This window comes from Aspergillus uvarum (genome assembly GCF_003184745.1).
Source record: "Aspergillus uvarum CBS 121591 unplaced genomic scaffold BO82scaffold_14, whole genome shotgun sequence".
Classification (NCBI taxonomy): domain Eukaryota; kingdom Fungi; phylum Ascomycota; class Eurotiomycetes; order Eurotiales; family Aspergillaceae; genus Aspergillus; species Aspergillus uvarum.
The window spans coordinates 424472-440841 of NW_020291311.1; the positions used below are offsets into that span (position 1 = coordinate 424472).

Sequence of the window (16370 nt, forward strand, 5' to 3'; positions counted from 1 at the left end):
CAGAACGAACCGGAAATACCTTATATCAATTAGATCAATGGATATAGGAAGGGGAGTGTTCAATGCTAAGGAGTTTATTTTTTAAGGTAGTTTAGTTTCGAGGACCCAGGTTGGTGGGCGCATATGCTTCCGGGTATGTATAATGTAGATTCTTGCGGTGTCATCGTCGCAGGGTTTCATCAACGTCGTCCGTCGTCCGAGTTGTATACAGAAAGATCCCGAACAGGAAACTAGGGCATAGGGCAGCAGAGCCCATAACTTTTCCCCGGGTACCTTCAGGGACGCCGCCGCCGCAATCACCTCGAAGGCTTAGAGATAAACGGGCGACTCCACTCTAAAATCCGAGTCGCTATTGAATATTTTGTCGCTGTTGAACAACTCCAATCTTCGAGCAACTTTCCGCCATGAAGCTCGACCCCAAAGCGATCCGTTACCTCACGGCGGAGGACTTTCGCGTTCTCTCGGCGGTACGCTACGCCCGCCCCCTCCAAGCACTCTTCCCCGCCTTGACTTTTTTTGGACGACCTCTTTTTTTTGTTTTATGTCTCGTATTGACCAAAGCTAACAGACAAGCTTGTCTTTCTTGAGGAGAAAAGGTTGAACAAGGCAGTCGGAACCATGAAATCGTGCCTACGCCGTTGATTGCGCAGATCTCGGGCCTCCGCGGGGGCAGCGGGGTGCACCGATCGATCTCGAACCTTGCGAAGACGAATTTGATTGCGAAGGTGAAGAATGCTAAATGTATGTCTACGTGGCTTGAATACCGGGGGGGGGGGGGGGGGGGGGGAGGGAAGGGGGGGTTTTAAAAAAAAAAAAAAAAATTTCTTTATGTTACTCATCTTTACTTACCATGCATATTTTCTTGGGACAGACGACGGCTACCGCCTCACCTACGGCGGGCTGGACTACCTGGCGCTGCACGCGCACCAGAAGCAGAAGGTGATCTACTCGGTGGGCAACCAGATCGGGGTGGGCAAGGAGTCGGACATCAACGTGGTGGCCAACCACCAGAAGCAGCAATGCATCCTGAAGATCCACCGGCTGGGCCGCATCTCCTTCCGCACCGTCAAGACCAACCGCGACTACCTGCGGCACCGCACCTCGGCCTCGTGGATGTACATGTCGCGGCTGGCGGCCATGAAGGAGTTCGCCTTCATGAAGGCGCTGCGCGCCAACGGGTTCAGCGTCCCCGAGCCCATCGCCCAGAACCGCCACACCATCGTCATGAGCCTGATCGATGCGTTTCCGCTGCGCCAGATTTCTTCGGTCGCGGACCCCGCGGGCCTGTATGCGGAGCTGATGGAGATGATCGTCCGGTTCGCGCGGTATGGGCTGATTCATGGTGATTTCAACGAGTTTAATATTTTGATTAAGGAGGTCGTGGAGGAGGGTGAGAAGGGGAAGGGGCGTGAGATTGAGGAGGACGACGAGAAGGTGACGTTGGTGCCTGTGGTGATCGATTTCCCGCAGATGGTTTCGATTGATCACCCCAATGCGGAGATGTACTTCGATCGCGATGTCAACTGCATCAAACGGTACTTCTCCCGCAAGTTTCACTTTGTCAGTGATGTGCCCGGGCCCTTCTTTGCCGATGCGAAGAAGCAGATGATGGCGAATCCGGGGAAGCGGTTGGATGTCGAGGTTGAGGCGTCGGGTTTCTCGAGGAAGATGGCTCGTGAGTTGGAGAATTATATGCAGGAGGTTGGGGCGACGGGGGATGGGGGGAGCGATCGAGAGGATGGAGAGGAGGAGGATGAGGAGGAGGCTGAGGAAGAGGGAGAGGAAGAGGAGGATGATAGGGAGGAGTCGCAGTCGGACGAGCTCGAGGAGAGTTCTCGACGGCTAGGCAATTTGAAGGTGTCGGAGGGGGCACAGTAGGGATCGGCTGCGATTGATAAAAATATATGATACGATCATGACCATAATGAATAGACCTTTTCTGGGATTTGTGAACTGTGTCTGCGACTCGCTAGCTGATTGTCTTGCCTTCTCCTTGTATTGAGATCTGAGGTATTATTGAGGCCACTGGCTGAGGCCTCAAATTGTCCGACTTTGAACGTCCGATCCAAAGATCCTGTGCCATCACCAAGAAGCATCCGATCAATCGGTAGACAAGCGCAAAGTCAGGTCAATGACAATTGTAGCATAACTTAAGCCCTCCGCATTGCTCCATAGCCGGAGTGGAGTAGTCCCTTCCGTACTCAGTACGGGCGCCGAAGCGGCCAAACGACGCAAACAACGATTTGCAAGAAAGTTCCGCTCCGGAAGATAACCAAACGATTCCGCACCTCCAAATACACCACCACCACCACCACTACCGACTCCTCTTCCTCCTTCCCTTGGTCTTTTAAACCTCCGGACCAGAAGAGTCAATCATCAAAGATGGTCCGCAAACTCACGCAACTCGCGAAAAAAGTGCCCACCCGGCCCGAAGGCTGGGTCGGTCCCGGCGCTCCTCTGGAGGCGCGCAAACAGGTCTTTCTGTGAGCACCCACCCCCAATCCTCGCAGTTCCCCCCGCTGGAAACACCCTCAGTTCCCTGCTCCCATACCCCTCCTCGATTCGCGCCCCAGATTCTGTCCCTCTCAGACCGCGCCTCCGCTAATGTGTGCCGCGCCAAAGACCCGACTTCACCGTCGCCCTCATCCGCACCCCCTTCCTGCCCCCCCGCTACGCCTCCTTCTACGTCCCGCTCCACCTCAACAAGCTCGACATGCGCGACTACATGCAGCGAGCGTACGGGGTCGGCGTGCTGGCCGTGCGCAGCTTCGTCGAGCAGCAGAAGGTCACCCGCATGAAGAGCAAGGGCCGGTTCGGGTACGGGCCGCTGCGCCGCCCGCAGAGCAAGAAGCGGATGACCGTTGAGATGAAGGAGCCGTTCGTGTGGCCCGAGGCGCCGAAGGAGATGGATAAGTACGGTCCCTTTTTCCTTGTTTTTTGGTTTTGGCTGTGGTTGGGTGGGTTGCGTACGCAATGCCCGCTACGCTTTCAGGATGGAGTCTGGTGTATAGGGTGGAGAGATGATGTACAGGCTGTGTTTGGTGGTGTGACGCATGCTAATTCTTCGGGATAGATGGGAGAAAGACCAATACTACAAGGCCGCCAAGTGGCAGCAGGAGATGCAGGACGCTCAGAAGCCCGAGGCCCCCATGTTGGCCCCCACCAAGGAGCGCGAGTCGTACGCCGCCGAGGCCGAAAAGATCCTCAGCGGCGAGAAGCCCTGGCGGCCCACTTGGCAGGCGCTGGGGTTGAATTACGATCGCTCCGTCGGGGGCAAGCCGGCTACTAGTCCTAAGGCTGGGTCGAGGTCGTGAGGGTTGAGGGTTGTAGTGGGTGGATGAATCTGGGGAAAGGATGAATGGCAGTGACGTCCTGGACACGATTGCCAACAGGGCTGGCTGTTCTTTGGGGGTATGTATTTTCTTCTGGGGGTTCTTCTTTCAAGGTCGCGCTGTATTATATCGCTCTGGGTTTATAAATACATTTTTCTTTTTCTTCCACGGTGGTTGGTTTTGTTTGCGGAGTCCTGGGGAAGTTGATTATTTAGGGAGTGTATGGGATAAATGTATTGTTGGTTTCATAATGTGGATTATAGTAAGATGAATGTGGGTGGAATAGCAAAACGCTGCATCAACAGAAACCCCGCTGGCTGCTTAAATCATAAAACAAGAGCATTATCTACAATTGGCCCTATACTGTGAAGTGTTAGCACCTCAAAACCGGTCTACAGCCGGCTCTCGATGAAATTGGCCTGGTGTTGCCCCGGCCAGTGAGCGTCAGGCCACACCTGTCGAATGGCTTCCCAGATGTGTCTGATTGCCAAGAATTAGTGAAAATACCGAAACCCCCGAACAGAAACACTTACTTGACGTAAATAATCTCCAGGCCCTCGTTGACCTCCTGCGGGACATCCTTCACATCCTTCCGGTTGTGTTGCGGCAGAAGGACGGTCTTCACGCCCGCACGCAACGCTCCAATCAACTTCTCCTTGATCCCGCCCACCGGCATCACCTTCCCGCGCAGCGAAATCTCGCCGGTCATGGCGAGGCTAGGAGGTACCGGCTTGCCGCTGAACAGCGAGATCAGGCCGATCGTGTGGGCGAGGCCGGCGGAAGGACCATCCTTCGGAACTGCCCCGGACGGGCAGTGGACGTGCAAGCTGCGGTTCTTCATGATGTCCTCGTTGTGATCCGCGGACAGTCCCAGCTCGTAGGCATGGGCTTTGACCCAGGTGAGCGCGACCTCGACACTCTCGCGGAGAACACCTCCCAGGTTACCGGTCAGCTGGATGTTGCCGTTGCCCGGCATATCGGCCACTTCGATGAACAGGATACTGCCTTGGCCGCCGGTGGAGAAGGCCACGAGACCCGTCACCACGCCGGGCCGGCCATGCTTCTCTGCCAGTTCCTCGTAGAAACGCTCGATGCCGAGAATATCCTCCAAATCCTCGAGGCTCACGACGGGATTGTACGCTTCCAGCCGGCCGGCGTCACCCGCGTCCGCGTACTGCACCGCCTTGGACCGGCAGATCGAGCCGATCTCACGCTCCAGGTTCCGCACCCCAGACTCCATGGTATACGACGTGATGACTTTGTCGAGCACCTCGTCCGATAAGATGACTTGGCCATCTGAGAGTCCGTTGGCTCGGATTTGCTTGGGAATGAGATGTCTCTTGGAGATGTGTCGCTTCTCGATGTTCGTGTAGCCGGACAGCTGTATCGTCTCCATACGGTCGAGGAGTGGGGCGGGGATGGTCTCCAGCGAGTTGGCCGTGGCGATGAAAAGAATCTTGCTCAGGTCAATTGGGATGCCGATGTAGTGATCGGTGAATGTGTGGTTCTGTTCGGGGTCCAAGACTTCGAGCATAGCTGCTGAGGGGTCGCCTTGGAAGTTGGCTCCGCCCACCTTATCGATCTCATCCAGCAAGAAGACCGGGTTGGCCACACCGACCTTCTTCAAACCATTGACGATCAAACCAGGCATTGCAGCAACGTAGGTTCTCCGATGACCTCGGATCTCTGCTTCGTCCCGGACACCACCCAGGGATATCCGATGGAACTTGCGACCCAACGAGGCAGCCACGGACCGTGCCAGACTCGTCTTTCCAACACCCGGAGGGCCGACAAGCAGAAGAATCGGGGATTTGTCGCCGATGCGCTTGGACTCCAAGAGGTGTAGCTTGGTCTCAAGAGCAACCCTGTCTGCTTCCGAGAGAGTCGGGATATCCTTTTCAATGTCGCCCGCATCGGAAGCATCCAGTTCCTTGGTGAGACTCTCGATCTGGCGTTGCACATCCTTGTTGGAGGTTTGCTTTAGACGCAGCACCGCCAAGTACTCGAGAAGCCGCTTCTTGATCTTCTCCAGGCCGTAATGGTCGTCATCTAATTGCTGGCGAGCTCTCTTCAGAGTCTCAGGACCAAGCTGGTCTTCGGTGACCTTGGTCCAGGGAATGTCGGCGATGTTCTCGAGGTAGCTTCTGCACACACCGTACTCTGCATTGGCCGGGTTCATCTTCCGGAGACGACGCAACTCCTTATCCGCGACTTTCCTGGCTTCAGGGCTAAGCTCAGCATCATTAAGTCTTTGCTGGAGCTCGTCGACCTCGTTCGCTTCCTTCTCATCCCCGTCGTTGTTCCGGCCGCTTGCCATCCCCGGCGGCGTCAATCCCGTCAGGCCTGCCATTGCTCGTTTGGCCAGCAGCTCCCGCTCGCGCGGATCGATCTGGCTGATATCAAATGAAGACCCGGGGAATGTATTGGTAGTGATGGTCGTCACTTTGACATTGCTCTTGATGTTCTGTACCTGCCGACTCAGAATCTCGATAGCGCCTTCTAGCCTGGCGCGGACATCAAACGAGGCCAGAATGCGGAGCTTCTCCTCGAAGCCCGAGTCGGCAACATCGGCCATGAAGTCGGCCAGCCTACCCGCGTGGGAGATATCAGACTTCGTGATGAAGATCTCGAATTTCCGAGCAATGATAGGCGATAGGCGGGTTCCCGCGGAGGGCAGAAGTGAGGACAGTCGCAGGAGAGTCAATAGCTCCTTCGAAAGCTGTCTTAGCTGTTGGAATAGGTCGACCGTCTCAGTGTCATTAATGACTACAAGTTCAAATATGGAATTTAGCTAAGGACGTCGAAGAATAATGCAATGGACACAGACCTTTATCGTCATGGATGATGGTTTCGGCCTCAAAGAATGGCCGTTCCTTGAGGACTCGTTTGAGGGTGAAGCGCTGGATTCCCTGCACCAGGAGGGATGGCTCTGCGTAGGCCCGGCGTTGGATGCCGATCACCTTACCCACGGTGCCATACCGGAAGAGGTCCTCCTTGCGCGCCTGTCCCGCATCGATCATCTCGTACTCGTCCCGCTTGTCCTCCTCCAGAGTTCCATCATCGATGACCCGCTGACCATCTTTGCTTAGGTACGGGGAGCTGAGAGGGATGCATCCGAAGGTGACGATGCTCCCGTCGCGTTTCGCTGCGGGGGAGCGGTCCAGCACGGTGGTCAGGAGATTCGCGATATCCGGTCGGTTGGAGACCGGAATCCGAAGTGTCACTCCGGGAAGTAAGACGGAGCCTTTGGGGAGCGGGACCAAGGCAAGCTTGGTGGTTCTGCCGCTGTGGGAACCCATCGCGGGATGATAGATACCAGATCAGTTCAGACGTGGGTCGCAAAGGCACAATGATTCAAGCTGAGAGAAATGGCAACAAGAGAGGCAAGGTGTGGTTATTTCAACCGAGACGATGATCAAAAGAAAATGCAGGAAGATGTGAGGGAGGATAGAATATCTGCAATGTGTGGGGAAGAGCTGCGAGGAGAGAGAAAATTATGCAGAACCCCAAGGATCGATTGATGGATAGATAGATGGATGGATGGGAGAAGGTGTGACGCTCCCGTCTGGGGTTGGAGTGAGGCGGAGAGGAGGAGATCGAAAGATAAGCGCCTCCCTCCCGATCATGCCGAGGTTCGTAGCCGTCAGGCGACCAACCGTGAGTTAAATAACCTCCCACTGCGGGCAAAACCTGGGGGATTCTCCTCTTGTCTCACTTGCTCCTTGCTCTTCCACCAGCTTCTACCCCCTTTAGATTCGATCTGATAAGGTATGTTGTCGATCAAGATGGTCGCAAATTCGCAATAATGAGTACTATACTAGCCTACACTCACCATGACGTGGATTGAACAAGTAGGATCGCTTATCGGGATGCTCTCTATCGCGAAGAGGCAAAAAGGGCCCCAGCTGTAAGATTACCGCCGTAAGATTACAATGTCCCACTATCTTTGCCCCGGACCGGCCAGTCCAGCCGAGTCGTATGACAAAACAGAACCCGCAAAAAATACCCCCGGTGGAAAATGTGCTCGAGCCGGAGATCCAATCCAACCTTAACAACTTGACAGCAATTGCCACTACCTCGACTCCCATCAATTGACCCATCTATTTGTTTGTCCCTTCGGAACGCATTCCCATTCTCTCTCCTCTTTCACTCCACCCGCTTCTAATTTCCTCTCCCCTGTTCTATTTCCCCTCCCTCCCAACCACCGTCGAAATGGCCTCTACCCCGCTTGCCAGCGCAAACGCCGCTGATCCCTCCTCCCGCAAGGTCTTCACCATCGGAACGCGCAAGTCCAAGCTCGCTCTGCTCCAAACCGATCTGGTCCAGGCCGCCCTCAAGGCCAAATGGCCCGAATATGAGTTCAAGATCCACTCGCGTGAAACCGCCGGCGACCAGAACACCACCATCGCGCTGCGCGACTTCACCACCAAGAACCTGTGGACTCAGGAATTGGAGGAGCTGTTGATGGCCGGTCATGTGGACCTCATCGTGCATTCGCTCAAGGGTAAGTGTGGTGGCGCCCAACGGAAGAACAAGAAAGGCTCGGGGGAATTCTTGGGCTGACAGACTTGTGGTTGCAACGTAGATGTCCCCACTTTGCTGCCGCCCTCATGCACGCTGGGCCCGATGATGGACCGGGAAGATACGCGCGACGTCTTGGTCGTCAAGCAGGGATTGCCGTACAAGAGCTTGGCCGACCTACCTGCCGGTTCCGTGGTGGGCACCTCCTCTATCCGTCGCACTGCCCAGTTGGCGCGGCGGTACCCCCATCTTAAGGTCACGGACGTTCGCGGAAACATCGGCACTCGCTTGTCGAAGCTCGATGCGGAGGATAGCCCCTATGCTTGTCTGATTCTGGCGGCGGCCGGTCTGCTCCGTCTGGACCTGCAGGACCGCATCACCGCCTATTTGGACTCCCAGAATGCCGGTATGCTCTATGCCGTCGGGCAGGGGGCTCTGGGTATCGAGGTCCGCAAGGATGATCGGCTTGTGCTCGACATGTTGACGGGCATCGGTCACCAAGAGACGACTCTGGCCTGTCTGGCGGAGCGCAGCCTGCTGCGGACCCTGGAGGGTGGCTGCAGTGCCCCTCTAGGTGTCGAGTCGGAGTGGGTTCGCGATGCCGATGGCTCGTCCAAGTTGAGGATGCGGTCGGTGGTGGTTAGCGTGAATGGCAGTGAGAGCTCCGAGGTGGAAGTGGACGGGTCCGTAGATACCCCTCAGGCTGCTGAGGAGTTTGGCGTCACGGTTGCCAATGCGCTGGTGGCCAAGGGAGCTGGAAAGATCCTCGAAGAGATCCAGCGGAACAAGCAGGCCTCTCAATGATGTCTTGTACAATACAAAGATGTTGTGGTGGAGATGCTGGTCCTCTCCTTCACCGAAGGCATGAAGGATATGAAAAGACGGATACCCATACAAGGAAACGGCACGTTGCAGGTTTAGGATAGATTATGACATAACAACGCAATTCATAAGGCATATCTGCGTCGATGGCAGATCTAGCAAGGAATATATGCATTCATTATATGTGCTAGTCTCATGGCGAGATTCCGACCAAGAAACCAACCATCAGCGTCTATATAGCATTCATGGCACTCATCCTCTATTGAGAGTGTTTCCCGAGCCTCGGGGGTTTGCTTCCTTGAACTCATCCCAGGCCCGGGCCTTCATAGTCTCCCCGTCGGCGATATCGTGGTCGTCTTCGTCGACCTCTGGTTTGATCCCGGATGCCTCGCCTCCCCCTTCGATAACGTTGCCCCGCCTTCGTTCCTCTTCAAGGTATTCATCGATGGTCATAGTCGGCAGGTTGTGCCCGGAGCGGAACACGCCCTGCTGCAGCTGGGTGCGGCGGTCCAGTAATGTGAAGGGCTGCATCGGCCGTCCCTCCTTGCTCAATATCGGCCCGAGCCTTCCTCCTCTCAAAAGCTCGGCGATCGGGCGGTCCAGTCGCTCGGAATACCCCGATTCAGCATCCCCATTGCGTCTCCGGGGATCATCCTGCGACAGCTCGGTGGGATTGGGGGGTGCCGTGCGCATCGTGGCCAACATCGACAACTCCTGCGCCAAGAGGTCGAGCGACTGGAACGTCTGGTGGGCGTAGAGTGCCAGCTCCGCCAGGTACAATGCGCGCACATCGTCCTCATCGCTCTGCAGGCGGTCTTTGTTCTTGGACAAGTACTTTTTTGGGGGGGGAGCATATTGAGTAAGCGGGCGACCTCCTTCATGTTAAGGGCCTGTGATGCTGTCTAACCTCGAGTTTCTGCTTCAATTCCTTCTCCTCCCGGAACCGGGTGATCTTCACCTCGCGCCGGACCGCCGCATCGTTGGTGGGGGTGAGCGAGAAGGTGGACGGGTTGGCCGCGTACCGCTCGTAGAGCTTCTTGTCGCTGGCGCTGAGGATCTCGTATTCTTCCAGGCGGGCGAGGAATCGCTCGTATTGGCTTAGGGCCCGGCGGAGGGAGGCTTCGCGGTCGGATGTGTAGGTTCTCTGGAGGAGGTCGGCGAGCAGGTATTCCACGGTCAGGTATCTGCAGTGAGAGAGAGTGTGTGTGAACAAAAGACATGCTCCGATCAAATGTCTATAATTCAATTGGATGGGGCCTGTACTGTAGATCTCCGGTGGAGATGTCCTCGAGAGCTTCGTTGGAGCTGAACAAGGACAGCAAGCTCACTAATCGTTGGCATTCCTCAAGCTTGGCTATGACTGCGTTGACATCACTGCGATAAGCATCCGTGTTGCTGTCGAACCGCCCCTCCAGCGCGGACTTTTCGGCTTTCGCCTCGGTGAATAGAGTGCGTAGGTTCTGTGGTTGTTCCATTAGGTTGGATGTGCGCTTGCTGAGGGTGGTGCTGGGGTTGGGAACTGGATAAGGAGAATGGCTGATCGACGTGCCCTCGAAGAAATAATTCCTGGGCCCGCCCCGCGGCAAGCCCCGCAGCTATCAATTTAGGGGTGGATCCTCGCGCTCCAGCCCGGTGGAGTGAAGTATATATATTTTCACCGTACGTATATCGCGCCGGTCTAGTCGGGTCCATGGTACTAGTAGTGGCCTCAGTTGCGAAGTCTAGATACTTTGGCCACTATTGTAACAAGCACATACCTTACGCTGCCAATATCTTCGAAGACAAGTCTCAAGCCGGCGTGTGAAACATTCTCACTCTACAAACAGAGCATGGCCCGTTTGTTGTACGGTTTGTATTCACTGCACCACACGGTAACACTAACAACAGCTGGTGATGAAGATTCATTCCACCGTAAGACTTTACAATTTCATTGAACACTCACTTTACCTCTTCTGTATCTCTAGCATGAACACTTTTCCTCTCCCCGCCACAATCATCCTACTCGGAGTCGAGCCTAGAGCATGAAAATGGCTGGGTCGAACGTCGACAACCTCAACGCCGGATTTCTAGAGATCCCTGTCTCCAATACTAAGAGCGACGCCCCAGGCACTACCAACGAAACCAGTGGAGTTGAGGTCTCCTCAGAGAACGCCGAAAACGCTTCCAGCTCGTCTGACTCGGATGATGATAAACAAGAAAGCATCAAGCCAATGGATGCCTCCCAACGACGGAGATTCCATAATGCCAAGTTCAACGTCCTGTTAGTGCATTCTATCAATTACCCTTCATTTCTGGATGTGAATAACACTCAACCAGCTTGTCCGAGCGCGCTGTCACCGATTCAGTCGACACCAAGAAAAGGGTGGCGTCTGATCTGCCTGACGCCCAGCTTTCGACAGCTCACTTGATAGTCAAGCACGACCTTGCCACTGGTACCTTGGATCCAAGAGACTACCAGGTAGAGCTGTTCGAAAGAGCCAAGGCACAGAATACGATTGCCGTGCTCGAAACTGGTATAGACTGACACCCACTCAGAAGGCCTGGCATATCTGATCTATGTATGTGATAGGCTCAGGAAAGACTTTGATCGCAGTGCTGCTCCTTAGGCATACATTGCAAAACGAGCTAAATGATCGTGCTCAAGGAAAGCCGCATCGCATATCTTTTTTCTTGGTGCGTATATCTTACCATGACTCTATGAGAAAACTCACACGTCGACAGGTGGATAGCGTCACTCTCGCATTTCAACAAGCAGCAGTGCTACGCCACAACCTCGATCAAAGCGTTGGGCAATTCTTCGGCGCCATGGGAACTGATCTATGGAACAAGGAGATTTGGGATGAGCATTTCAAGACGAACATGGTCATTGTCTGCACAGCTGAGATCCTGCATCAGTGCTTGCTCAATTCTTACATCAAGATGGATCAGATCAATCTCTTGATCTTTGATGAAGCTCATCATACCAAGAAAGATCATCCCTATGCACGGTGGGTTTATTGTATGACAAAACCCGAGTACATTGTCTGACTGGGCTTAGGATCATTCGTGACACGTACCTAAAGGAGGTTCCTTCAAAGCGGCCAAGGGTATTTGGGATGACGGCTTCTCCAGTGGACACCAAAGGTGATGTAGTCGATGCTGCTATGTATGAACGAGCTTTCCTCTTTCTCTCTGATGCACTCGCTAACACCTCGTAGGCGACTTGAAACATTACTAGACAGCACTATTGCCACAACATCCCAAGCTACCTTACTGCGGCAATATGTCAGTCGTCCAGTCGAAGAAACGTGGGAATACAAGAGATTGGAGCCCCCAGTAGCGACAGCATTGTACAAAGATCTCAAGCAACGTTTTGGTGACCTCGAGTGTCTCGAGGGCATCTTCAAATTTGCCTGGCACGCAACCTCTGAACTGGGTAGTTGGTGCTCGGATAGAGCATGGCTACGTGCGTTAGCTGATGACGTTCTGCCCCGACTAGAGGGGAAGATCAACAAGTCGGTTGAATCTAATAGTTCACTCACAGAGTCTCAGGACACGCATACACAGATCTTGCGAATTAGAGAAGCCAGCGACCTTGTCAAAAGACATGAGCTCAGCAGCCCTCTCGGTTCAGGAACGCTAAGCTCTAAGGCGCAGTTGCTCCGAGCTGAGCTGCAGAAGCGCTTTCTGCATCCAGATCAAACAAAGTGCATTGTCTTCACCGAGAAACGCTACACCGCGTTAATGTTATTTGAGCTTTTTAGCAACTTACCTATCCCTTACCTTCGACCTGGTGTGCTTATTGGGGTTCGATCGGGGGACGTTGCAGGAATGGGCATAACTTTTCGTCAGCAGTTCCTTACCTTGATTAAATTCAGAGAAGGAGAGATCAATTGCCTGGTATGTGATAATGCTGCCTACATAACCAACAACGCTGACCGAATAAGTTCGCTACCTCGGTAGCTGAAGAAGGTCTCGATATTCCAGACTGTAATCTCGTTGTTAGGTATACAGAACTAGACGTCCACCACTGAGAGGGTCTGACTTATGGCATAGGTTTGATCTTTACCAGACACTCATTCAGTACGTGCAGAGCCGTGGTCGTGCCCGTCACTACAGGTCAACGGTATGAGATACGACTCTCGATCCGCGAGGTCAATGCTTATTTTATTCACAGTATGCAATCATGGTCGAGAGATACAATCAGCAGCACCAGGACCGACTGTCGGAAGTTCGAGACGCCGAGGTAGGTCTATATCCTGTTTAAGAGAGTCGGACTAATCCGATACAGAGCATAATGCAACAATTCTGTGAAGCTCTGCCTGAGAATAGATTGCTGCATGGAAACGATGACCTTGAAAAGGTATTGGAGAAAGAAGCCGGCAAGCGGACTTACACCATCAAAGCATCCGGTGCCAAGTTGACCTATCACTCCGCCATTGCCATACTCGCTCGCTATGCTAGCTCTCTGGTAAGTGTGATCCATATGATAGACTGTCATTGTGCTGACAAAGCAACCATTCAAGCAATATGAGAAAGAGCAAGACGCAAAAGTACATTACGTGGTGCTTCCTGTCAACAATGCTTTTGTTTGCGAGGTCATTCTGCCTGAGAAGTCGCCAGTGGTAGGGCTCACTGGGAGTCCGGAAATCCGAAAATCGAGAGCCATGCAGACTGCAGCATTTGATACATGCATACGGCTACGCAAAGCCGGATTGCTCGACAATCACTTCAAGTCTATGTTCCACCGTCGCTTGCCTGCGATGAGGAATGCCAAACTTGCCATAACCTCCAAGCAGACTAGCCAGTACGACATGATAGTCAAACCGTCATTTTGGGAAGACAAAAGAGGCGAGCTTCCACATAACCTTTACATCACTATAATCCTGTTGGAACCTTCTCGTCCCCTAGCAAGACAACACGCAAGCCTCTTGTTGCTCACTAGGAACCCCCTTCCGGAGTTTCCAGCCTTTCCCATCTACCTCGATGAAGATATAGAGACGATGGTGCATCTGGTTCCATTGAGAGAACAGCTAACAATTTCAAAGATGGAGCTGCAATACTTCACGACATTCTTCCTGCGAGTGTTTTGTGATATCTTCCACAAAACCTATGGCTACCAACCTGAAAGCATGACATATTGGCTAGGACCGACACATCTACAAGCCATTCCAGATCGGGACACCAGCCCCAGGGACTTGGTTGATTGGAAGACCCTGATATACATGTACAAGAACGAGACTTTGCCAGTTGCAAGTAAGACAGATCCAGAGTATCTACTCAATCGCCTGGTCTTCGATAACTGGAACGGGGCATGCAGATACTTCACGCTTGCGGTTGAGAGAACTCTACACCCTTCAGATCCCCCACCTTCCTTTGTGGCACGGCGCAGGCACATGAGTGATATCATGAATTACAGCACGAGCCTCTCAAAAAACTCGCGTGCCAAATTCCTCTCAAGTTGCCATTGGAATCAGCCGGTCTTGAAAGCGGAATTAGTTCGTCTTCGTAGAAACCTGTTGGACAAAATGACGGATACGGAAAGGGAAGTCGAAACGAGGTGCTATATTTGCGTTGAGCCACTTAAGATCTCCGCCGTGCGTGACTTCTTTTGCCCCATTATCGGCTGCTTTTCGAACTGACCATAATAAGATTCCTGCTTCGGTAGCAGCCTCATGTCTGGCGTTTCCTGCCATTATATCCAGGATGAACTCGTATTTGATAACCTTGGAAGCTTGCGCCGGGTTGGATCTTACGATCAAACTTGAATCTGCACTAGAGGCTTTGACCAAGGATTCTGACAACACAGAGGAACATCGAGCCCAGCAAATTCACATACAAAGGGGTATGGGGAAGAACTACGAGCGCCTCGAGTTTCTTGGGGACTGCTTTCTCAAGATGGCTACCTCAATTGCTCTGTTTTCACAGAATCCCGATGATGACGAATTCGACTACCATGTCAGCCGAATGTGTCTTGTATGCAACAGGAACTTATTCAACACGGCGGTACAGAAGGAAATCTATAAGTATGTCAGGACACAAGGTTTCTCTCGGTATGAAGCCCCTAAGCATATTGAGCGGAAATAGATCACTGACCACTGCTTAAAGACACACATGGTATCCTGATGGCTTGAGCCTCTTGCGAGGAAAAGATCACAGCAAGCAGATGAGCTCAGAGAGTAAACATGCACTCGGGGAGAAGACCATCGCAGATGTCTGCGAGGCGTTGATAGGAGCATCTCTGCTCACCGGGGGACCCCAGCATCGATTTGACATGGCAGTAAAAGCAGTGACTGTTCTCGTAGACGATGCGAGCCACAGAGTCACCTCCTGGAGGGATTACCAGGATCTGTACAGCATGCCTAGATACCAAGTCCAGACCGCCGATGGTTTCGAGCTTGATTTGGCCCGACAGATTGAGGAGAAGCTTGGTTACAAGTTCAAGTATCCCCGGCTTTTGCGATCCGCGTTCACCCATCCTTCGCTGCCCTCTGCTTGGGCTAAGGTTCCTTGTTACCAACGACTCGAGTTCCTCGGGGACGCTCTACTAGACATGGTCTGTGTCGAAAATATATTCCACCGTTTCCCAGATCGAGACCCTCAGTGGCTCACCGAGCACAAGGTAGGCGGCTGACCGCGTCGCATGTCGCAAGAATGTTATTGACAATTGAGCCGCAGATGGCAATGGTGTCCAACAAGTACCTCGGTGCTTTAGCGGTTAAGCTGGGCCTTCATACACATTTGAAGCACTTCAGCAACCCTTTACAGTCACAAATCACTCTTTATGCACAAGCGATTCACATCGCGGAGAGTGAGAGCAAAGGTGCAGTAGATTACTGGGTGGATGCCAACGATCCTCCGAAGGTAGAGAAAGGTCTGAACGAGATGCGCCCAGCCAAGCTAATTTGACTGTTTAGTGCTTGCCGGATATGGTCGAGGCCTACTTGGGAGCGATCTTCGTTGACTCCAACTTTGACTTTGAGGTGGTTGAAGTGTTCTTCCGTCGCTTCATCCAGCCCTATTTCGAGGACATGTCCATCTACGACACATTTGCTAACAAGCATCCAACCGTAAGAGCCACTCCCTTGTTTCTTGTGCAGCTTATGACTGACCAGGGCTAGACGTTCCTCCACAACCGATTGGGAAATGAGTATGGTTGCCTGAACTACTGCCTGAAAGCCGGAGAGCTGCCTGGTGCCGATGGGACTCAGTCGAGTGTGCTAGCAGCAGTCTTTGTGCATAATGCTGTCATTGCCGAAGGCAGGTCCTCGTCCACCCGCTATGCTAAAGTCAAGGCCAGCGAGAGAGCGTTGGCGGCTCTGGAGGGAATGACGCGTTTGGAGTTCCGCAAGAAATATAACTGCGATTGTCGGGAGGTGTGTGATGCGGCGGACCAAGAGATTGGTACAGCGATTTGAAAGATGATGTGGACTATGAAATCGAAACACTCAACTATGAATCGCGAAGAGGTGTTTGAAACAATAGATGATGTGGTAGTCAAGATCTATGATGGTTGATAGGTGATCTTTAGATGTGGTGTACTCCGTAGGCAGTCTAGACTGCGCGTGCAGATCCGTGGTAGGCAAGAGCTGGGGCACGGAGCGGCTAATCCTAAATAGGGAAGGTGGCAGGCATGCCCCCTGAAGTTCCCTTCCTTCAGGCTTACCAACTGACGGTCTGACCTTAGACTAAGTCCCTCCCGCTGTTGTTCTCCAA

The 16370-nt window shown here is 53.2% G+C and overlaps 6 protein-coding genes across 6 annotated transcripts; 4 read left to right on the forward strand and 2 right to left on the reverse strand.

Annotated features, from left to right (window-relative positions):
• Positions 1-404: 404 nt before the first annotated feature.
• BO82DRAFT_430671 (protein kinase RIO2) lies at positions 405-1971 on the forward strand (the record flags this gene model as incomplete). The annotated part of the gene is made up of 3 exons (XM_025640634.1): positions 405-467; positions 597-741; positions 872-1971. 3 exons carry the CDS (start codon positions 405-407, stop codon positions 1876-1878), a joined length of 1215 nt encoding a protein of 404 aa, XP_025494063.1. The 3' UTR covers positions 1879-1971.
• A 312-nt stretch (positions 1972-2283) lies between these two features.
• On the forward strand, positions 2284-3500 carry BO82DRAFT_352604 (mitochondrial 54S ribosomal protein uL23m). Its single transcript, XM_025634737.1, has 3 exons — positions 2284-2483; positions 2623-2913; positions 3074-3500. Exons 1-3 carry the CDS (start codon positions 2383-2385, stop codon positions 3312-3314), a joined length of 633 nt encoding a protein of 210 aa, XP_025494064.1. The 5' UTR covers positions 2284-2382; the 3' UTR covers positions 3315-3500.
• A 224-nt stretch (positions 3501-3724) lies between these two features.
• BO82DRAFT_278543 (putative LON domain serine protease) lies at positions 3725-6631 on the reverse strand (the record flags this gene model as incomplete). Its single annotated transcript, XM_025631226.1, has 3 exons — positions 3725-3812; positions 3866-6098; positions 6154-6631. The coding sequence occupies 3 exons, from the start codon at positions 6629-6631 to the stop codon at positions 3725-3727; spliced, it is 2799 nt and encodes a 932-aa protein (XP_025494065.1).
• Positions 6632-7065: 434 nt separating this feature from the next.
• Positions 7066-8849, forward strand: BO82DRAFT_352607 (porphobilinogen deaminase). The gene is made up of 2 exons (XM_025634738.1): positions 7066-7836; positions 7918-8849. The coding sequence occupies exons 1-2, from the start codon at positions 7545-7547 to the stop codon at positions 8655-8657; spliced, it is 1032 nt and encodes a 343-aa protein (XP_025494066.1). The 5' UTR covers positions 7066-7544; the 3' UTR covers positions 8658-8849.
• A 56-nt stretch (positions 8850-8905) lies between these two features.
• Positions 8906-10179, reverse strand: BO82DRAFT_352609 (IGBP1/TAP42 family protein). Its single transcript, XM_025634739.1, has 3 exons — positions 9939-10179; positions 9583-9859; positions 8906-9509 (listed from the first exon to the last, which is right to left on the reverse strand). The coding sequence occupies exons 1-3, from the start codon at positions 10148-10150 to the stop codon at positions 8928-8930; spliced, it is 1071 nt and encodes a 356-aa protein (XP_025494067.1). The 5' UTR covers positions 10151-10179; the 3' UTR covers positions 8906-8927.
• Positions 10180-10831: 652 nt separating this feature from the next.
• Positions 10832-16161, forward strand: BO82DRAFT_305977 (putative RNA helicase/RNAse III). Its single transcript, XM_025632238.1, has 16 exons — positions 10832-10935; positions 10992-11188; positions 11245-11348; positions 11397-11662; positions 11713-11820; positions 11873-12554; positions 12602-12660; positions 12711-12780; positions 12832-12900; positions 12946-13125; positions 13181-14251; positions 14307-14707; positions 14763-15276; positions 15333-15518; positions 15572-15724; positions 15776-16161. The coding sequence occupies exons 1-16, from the start codon at positions 10886-10888 to the stop codon at positions 16070-16072; spliced, it is 4407 nt and encodes a 1468-aa protein (XP_025494068.1). The 5' UTR covers positions 10832-10885; the 3' UTR covers positions 16073-16161.
• Positions 16162-16370: the final 209 nt, after the last annotated feature.

Bases quoted from the DNA above. Each gene is read 5' to 3' on its own strand.
- BO82DRAFT_352604 (XM_025634737.1), top strand. From the start codon at position 2,383: ATGGTCCGCAAACTCACGCAACTCGCGAAAAAAGTGCCCACCCGGCCC. The intron at 2,484-2,622 runs GTGAGCACCCAC...GCCGCGCCAAAG, and splicing joins GCGCGCAAACAGGTCTTTCT to ACCCGACTTCACCGTCGCCC. The intron at 2,914-3,073 runs GTACGGTCCCTT...TCTTCGGGATAG, and splicing joins GCGCCGAAGGAGATGGATAA to ATGGGAGAAAGACCAATACT.
- BO82DRAFT_352607 (XM_025634738.1), top strand. From the start codon at position 7,545: ATGGCCTCTACCCCGCTTGCCAGCGCAAACGCCGCTGATCCCTCCTCC. The intron at 7,837-7,917 runs GTAAGTGTGGTG...GTTGCAACGTAG, and splicing joins CATCGTGCATTCGCTCAAGG to ATGTCCCCACTTTGCTGCCG.
- BO82DRAFT_352609 (XM_025634739.1), bottom strand. From the start codon at position 10,150: ATGGAACAACCACAGAACCTACGCACTCTATTCACCGAGGCGAAAGCC. The intron at 9,860-9,938 runs GTACAGGCCCCA...CTCTCACTGCAG, and splicing joins ATCTCCACCGGAGATCTACA to ATACCTGACCGTGGAATACC. The intron at 9,510-9,582 runs GTTAGACAGCAT...CCCCCAAAAAAG, and splicing joins AATTGAAGCAGAAACTCGAG to TACTTGTCCAAGAACAAAGA.
- BO82DRAFT_305977 (XM_025632238.1), top strand. From the start codon at position 10,886: ATGGATGCCTCCCAACGACGGAGATTCCATAATGCCAAGTTCAACGTC. The intron at 12,661-12,710 runs GTATACAGAACT...CTTATGGCATAG, and splicing joins GACTGTAATCTCGTTGTTAG to GTTTGATCTTTACCAGACAC. The intron at 12,781-12,831 runs GTATGAGATACG...TTTTATTCACAG, and splicing joins CCCGTCACTACAGGTCAACG to TATGCAATCATGGTCGAGAG.